The 7084-nt window shown below is 41.6% G+C and overlaps 1 protein-coding gene across 1 annotated transcript in view; it reads right to left on the bottom strand.

The window, feature by feature from the left end:
• Positions 1–1191: 1191 nt before the first annotated feature.
• Bpifc (BPI fold containing family C) overlaps positions 1192–7084 on the bottom strand; it is a 39378-nt gene continuing 33485 nt past the window's right edge. The window contains exons 13-15 of the mRNA XM_027392486.2: positions 4315–4378; positions 3061–3137; positions 1192–1747 (exon numbers count right to left, since the gene is read on the bottom strand). Of these exons, the coding sequence (XP_027248287.1) occupies positions 1625–1747; positions 3061–3137; positions 4315–4378 (264 nt within the window). The 3' untranslated portion in view covers positions 1192–1624. The remainder of the gene's footprint in view (positions 1748–3060; positions 3138–4314; positions 4379–7084) is intronic.

Raw genomic sequence — 7084 nt, 5'->3', positions numbered from 1 at the left:
CCCTTGAATCTGGGTCAGGTCAACTGCTCTAACGAATATATAGCTTGGAGTTCGCAGACCCATTAGTGAAGCATCTGAGCAAGATAAAATACTAATGAACAGCGCATTTGACATTGTAATGTTTCAAAATGGAATCGTGGACATAGAACAAACATTTTCTGATACAAAAAGAGCTTTCCAAAGAATCCTATGACTACAGCTTTATCATTTATTTCTGCAAACGCGTAGGATGGCATCTGGTATGGCCAGCAATGCCTGCAAAGGTGAATAAATTACAATCGCTGTGAACTATTGCGGTTTCTTAGCCTGGCTTTGTTTGGAGTAAGCCCTCTATGGTGTGCCTTAAGGCAGTTGACTCCGTGGCAAGAAGACAGCTTGTGTTGATTTGTTTCTAGTCCTATTTCCTTTGGAGAAAAGCACAGTAGCAATCAGGAAGACAGGCTTAGTTTCCACCTATGCTGTAACCAAACTATGTGATAAATTCCTTTTAACTTCAGTTTTCTCATCGATGAAATGGGATCATAATTCTTCATAGAGTGGCTGTGAAAGTCACGGGAATGAAGCTGGAGGAGTAACCAGGCCAGGGCTTTAAGCACTTAAACAGTTCTCTTCCATTTCCCCAATAACCTAAGTGGTGTACAAGCAGAGGTGTGGTTTCTGTTCATTTTTACATATCCATCCTGGCTATCCCATCCTGTTCCCCTGTCCCATCTCACCCAGCTGATTAACAACACTAATGTCAGCTGTGAATTGTCTAGGTTTAGTAAGCTGAACTGCCATTTTTGTTCAATCCTTGTTCACATCTTCAAACTTAAATAAACAAATGACACAGGATGACCACAGGAAGAGTTAAGATTTAAGGTTAATATTTTTTTAAAGATTTTATTTATTTATTATGTGTACAACATTCTGCTTCCATGTATATCTGCACACCAGAAGAGGGCACCAGGTCTCATAACGGATGGTTGTGAGCCACCATGTGGTTGCTGGGAATTGAACTCAGGACCTCTGGAAGAGCAGACAGTGCTCTTAACCTCTGAGCCATCTCTCCAGCCCCTAAGGTTAATATTTTTAATACTGATATCTGTAGAACTTTAGTCTTTGCCAAAGTTTTAAAAAAATTAACTCCATTTTCTGTCATGTTTATTAAAATAAATTCAGGACAGGCGCTTTCACACACAGAGACTGACATTGATAGAAAACAATTTTAATTAATTAAGAACAGGATAGTAAACATAAAACACAAAATCCAACTAAAGAGTCTCTCTAAAGAGCAGACATGATACACACACACACACACACACACACACACACACACACACACACACAGAGCCAGTGCAGATACAGACAAGTTCCTTACCCACCTGGGTGGATTGGTATGCCTCGTTCTTATCCACAGATTATAAACACACAGCATGCTTGCATACACTGACATACATATATCCCATCCCTACTGCCTTGTCCCTGTTCAGCCCTTTAACTCAGTCGGCCTCATTCTAGGTCTCTTAGGGCTCCAGAGAGAACTGTGTCACAGGACTTTAACATCCAGGGTGCATGGCCTTCATCTTCCAGGTTCTGTGGGACAGAAGGATGTTTACTTCCTGGGGGGATTGGGACCCAGCCATCAATGGGTTGGCTGTTCTCTCCATGGTCTATTGACCAGGTTCAGACCTCCCCAACTGTGGAGATTTGGCTGTTGTCTTGAGGATGTCTCATGCGCCAGGTCAGTAGAAATCAGAAGGAAACCCTGAAAAGTATGTGGAATGAAGATACCATTAAATTAAGGGCATATCTGGGTTTGCCTCAGGGAAGGAAAGTTTCTCTGCCAGGCTCTAAGGCACCAAGCCTTTCCCCAGCCCCTGTACCACATGTGAAGGCCCCTGATGCAAGAAGAGGCCATTTTGGGTCACTGTCGATAGATATGACCTAAGTGATGGGGTGTGGAGAAGAGGACGCCTGGGGTAAGAGGGTGCGTGGAGTAGTGGGGTAGGTAGGCCATGTTTTCTGAACATTGTTTCTGCTTTCCAAACAACAACAACAACAAAAGGAAGAAAAGAAGGGGGAAGCAGTATTGAGAAGTTACTGAATAACAATCTCTCAGGAAACAGCGTTCACTGGGGTCCCGTCCTGAGAATGGCTGAAAAGTGTTAGAGCCAATCAATAGGTCTCAATTGTGGTGGTTTCAATGCAAAATGTCCCCAGCCTCATGTGTTTAGAAACTTGATCACCAGGTAGTGACACTGCTTTGGAAGGTTGTGGAATCTCGGAGGCAAAAGAGATCTTGAGGGAGGAAGTGGGCCATTGGAGCATGTCTTCAGGTTTTAGGCTTGGGACACTGCTTCCTGACTTCCTGGAAATGTGACCAGATCTCTCATAATTCTGTTGCCACACCTTTCCCTGATGTAGTGGACTGTATACCTTCCAGCTGTAAGCCAGAAGAAGCTCTTTCTCTATTACGTTGTATCCTGTCAGGCATTTAGTCACACAACACAAGTAACTAATATACCAGCTGTTTTCCTTTATAAACTTCATTGGGTATTCTTTCCTCAGAAAATGGCTTTAATGATGTCAGCCTTACAGCTTGCCTGGTGAAATAAAATACTTTTAAAGTGTTTTCTTATACTGTGGCATGATTAAATGTAACTTCGAAGTGAAATTAGACTTGGTCTAACTTTTAAATTTTTCATTGCTAATTAGAAGCTTTAATAGCTGGATGGTTCTGTTTGTGAAACTTCTTGGACTGGTAAAAAGTCAGAGGAAAGCAAAAGTAAAACATAATGAGGATATGGAGAGATGGCTGAGTGGATAAGAGAACTCATGTTCTTACAGAGGACATGGATTTGGTTCCTAGTACCTACATGGTATGACTTGTGATTGGCTGTCAGTCTAGTTCCAGGGGATCTGATGTGGCACCAGAATGAATAGGGCATACATACACTCATGCACACACATATCCACATGAAATAAAGTAAACAAATCTTTAAAAACTAAGTAATGAAGGAAACAGGATGCTTGTTCTGCTGTGAAAATCAATAGCAGAGAAGAGGTTCAGAATCTTACCTCGAGAACTTCAATGTCTGAGTTGACAAATGAGATGTTGTAGGGGTTGGGGAGAGGAAATCCTTGCTGCAGTTTTGCTACAATGTAGAAAAAGGTGCAAGGTAAGTGGGCATGGGGCACTGGTTTTTTGGCCGGCATTTTAGAAAGAGATGAATTAGAAGCATTTTAATAGTTTATCTTATCATTGTTCCTGGTCTTGTTTTAATTCACAGTGATCTGTCCCTAGCATTTTGCTGGATGAATTAGTAATTAGTAATTAATTTATATTCTGTAAAAGTGCATTAATTATGTATATTTGGATACTAAATAAAACAAAACACTTCCCATTTTATCCCATTTAAGTACTAACCATGCCTGACTATGCTTTTCATTTTCTACATAAAAGATATGTACAGATTTGCATACATACATATACATATATACATCTTTCTAACAGTAGGGTGTATTGTGTGTGTGTGTGGTGTATTCACATGTGTGTGGAGGACAGAGGATAACCTCAGTGTCATTCCTCACTTTCATCTACTGCCTTGATTATTATTGCTTTTGAGATGGGGGTTCCTCATTGACCTGAAACTCCCAAGTAGGCAAGGCTGGCAGTAAGCCCCAGGGGTTCACCTGTCTCTGCCTCCATCAGTACTGAGATTGTAAATATGTACCATTGTGCCCAGCATTTAAAAAAATGGGGAAGGTTCCTGGAAGATTGAATTCAGGTCTTTGTGCTTTCAAGACAAGCATTTTGCCAACTTAACTATCAATCCATCATCCCCCCCATTTATATTTTGAAAATTCCTAATTCGTGTGGACTTTGGGACATTTTGTGTCTATTATAAAGATATTTTAACTGAGCCGAACTCCAGATGCTTTGGTTTGCCATTGTAGATGAGAGAGAGAACCAGGATTGTCATCCATTAAACCATGTCTTTCCAGACAGTAGTCCTAGGGAGTATAATATCATTTCTGTTGACCTTAGGGAGACTTAACTGTCTAAGAACAGAAGTTTTATCTCTTTAACTAAAGCCAAGTTTGCCTTTCTTGCTGAGTGTGTAAATAGTATTGTTAGCAAGTATAAACCTGTTGATTGGTTTCTTCAGCTCTTTATGCAAACTTATATATTGTAAACTTATATCTCTGACCCGAATTCACAATAGCACTCTAAACATACAGGCATCAGGATAGGAAGTTCAAAAAACAAAAACAAAAAACCAAAAGTGTAACCAATCCCAGAGTCCCACTGTTTTGTAAAGAATTCCTTACTGTTGGCCAACGGGAGGACTCCAAAGTGAAGAATGGAAGATAGGATATTCTCAAACCTCACGACCTAAAATGAAAAAGGCGACTTCGTCAATTGCCTAATCAGGGTTCCCCAAAAGCATCATGCCTGGTTTGGGTGTGCACATCCCCAGAACTCGGGATAGAAAGCCATGACTATAGAGCTTCCCTGTGGGTGTGTGCTAGCTTTGTGGAAAGCCATGCCATGCAGGTTCTTTTCTCCATGGTGGGAGGGCCCTTCTGTTTCCTTTTACACTGGTGATAATGAACAGAGACCCAGAATGAAAGCAAATGTACTCACTTCGGTACAGACCAGGTAAACTATGGATCACTAAGGTGTCGTCCAGCTATCAGTCTTCCCTGTGTTACTGGAAACCACACCACAGGTCTTCCCTTTGTATTGGCAGCACCACCAGAACACCCACTTTATCTTTAATAAATAGGTATTTGTATATCCTAGGCAGTGTTGCTTTCTGGAAAGATCCAGGTATTAAAAGTAAATGGGGGGTGGGTGAAAGAGGTTGTCCAGTAGTTAAGAGCACATATTGTTCTTTCAGAGGACAGAAGTTCAGTTCCCACCACCCACATCAGGTAGTTCACAACTACCTGTAATTCTGGGGGTTCTGATACCCTCTTCTGGACTTTGTGGGTGCAATACTCACACAGATAAACACACACACACACACACACACACACACACACACACACACACACACACACGCGCGCGCGCGCGCACAAATAAAAATAAATCTTGAATGGACCTAGATGAACAGCAACTCATTTAGTAAATACTTTTTTATTTGCTGGGATAGGGTCTCACTATATAACCTCAAACTTAAACTTGGGAGTCCTTATGTAGCCTAGGCTGACCATGAACTCATATTCTTATTGATTTAGACTTTCTTAATGCTGGGATTACAGGTGTTTGCCACCACACCTGTATCAGTGAAAACTTTTTGGACAACTTGAAGCCAGTCTGTCTAGCTTATCTCTTTTGTTTTATTTTTCTATTTGAGTTATTTTGTTGTATTGGAAGAGTTATTCAGTCTTCCAGTGCCTCAATTCCAACAACTATAAGATGAAAACAATAATAATAGGTTATCATCATCATCATCATGACCACCACCATCATTGTCATTGTCACCATCTTTGTCATCATCACCATCATCACCACCATCATTGCCATCACCACTACCACCACCATTATTGTCATCTTCATTGCCACCACCACCATCATTATAAGCAGCAGCTTCTCACAGGTGGTTATCAGAATTACACAGGTTAATACTATGCAAATTCTAGGTATAAACTATTGCCATGCTATGGTCAATACATTGTGTTGTCAACAGTAGGCATTTTCCTGGGATTGTGGATGTGCATCAACACACTCCACTTTGATACTGGCGTTTCAGACTTCAGAGACTGGCATGAAAGGTATGTCTTAAATCACATATGGACTATATATGAAACATCTATTTTGGCCTCAGCTAAATTTGCTGACTTGACTAACATTCCCAGGCCTGGTCCTGTCTTACTGCCACCTTTCTGTTGGATGTGGAAACAATTAACTCACTCTCTATATCTGCCATGCACTACCTCATGAGAGGATAAGTGGCCCGTCTAAGAACATACAGCCAGTAAGTGGGACTCCACTGGTGCAGTTTGACCTCAGAGTTAATGCACGAACTATTATGTGTATTCTCCACTTACACTGGCAAATGCATCAGTTATTATAAGTACAGGAACACTGCCGTCATTTACTAACTACCTACCACCTACCATGCTGTAGATGTGTTGAGTGAATTGGGCTTCAGCAGAGCCTCTCAACGACTCCAAGTGATCCCTGGCCCCATACCTGCTCCAATTGCCTACTCTGTTTTTTTATGTTATTTTCAGTATATGCACTGTATATTTGTTCACTATTTGGACCCCCAACTGGTTGCAAAAGCATACACATATTCTAAAACTGGGTTCCAAATAGTAGCACTATTGATATTTTGGGATGTTAGTTTGTTTGCCTGGCTGATATGCTATGGGAAGCTTAGAAAATTCTCTGACATCTGTCCCTATATCACCCCTCTTCCCATTCCAAGTCATGATAGCAGAAGTCCCTAAAGGACTAAGGGGACCCCAGTGGAGAATCACAGCAGAGAATGTTAATGCCATAAGGTTAACATTTGTCTTGAACACTGCAATGCTCAGTAAGAAGTTGTAAATAAAAGAATGACATTAAGAATGAATGTTTGTGTATAGCTGAGCATGCGCTAGGCAGAGTTCTACCCAGGAATTTCAACACCTGTGCTCCCACATTCTACAATAGGACCATTTGTGACCATAGAAAGTCATGGACTTGGTTGACACTTTGACATCTAGGAATATGGGCATTCCAAGTTGAAAGGTTCAGGCATTATGCTTGCCTGCCCCTGTTACCTGGTGGAATCCACTCAGGCAGAACCCTGGTCAGCCCAAGGTTCCATGGGAACTAAGTCTGCATACAGGTGCAGAGGACCCCTTTAAAAGAGGCCCCTGCCCATTTACGCTCTCTGTTTCTCTGTTTCTCTCTGTCTCTCTGTTTCTCTGTCCCGCTCTCTGGTCCCGTTCTCTGTCCCCTCTGTTTTCCCGCTCTGTCTCTCTATGGCGACTGGCCATGGCGGTCAGCCATTTGCCCTGTTCCTCTTCTTAGTCTCCCCATTCTGCCAGGCCTTATAATAAACTTATAGTCTTATGTCTGTCTCAGCAATTTCTCTTTTCTTCT

This window comes from Cricetulus griseus, assembly GCF_003668045.3.
Source record: "Cricetulus griseus strain 17A/GY chromosome 1 unlocalized genomic scaffold, alternate assembly CriGri-PICRH-1.0 chr1_0, whole genome shotgun sequence".
In the NCBI taxonomy this organism is placed as follows: domain Eukaryota; kingdom Metazoa; phylum Chordata; class Mammalia; order Rodentia; family Cricetidae; genus Cricetulus; species Cricetulus griseus.
The sequence above is the reverse complement of the archived record's forward strand: the minus strand, read 5'-3'. Positions and strand labels throughout refer to the sequence as shown.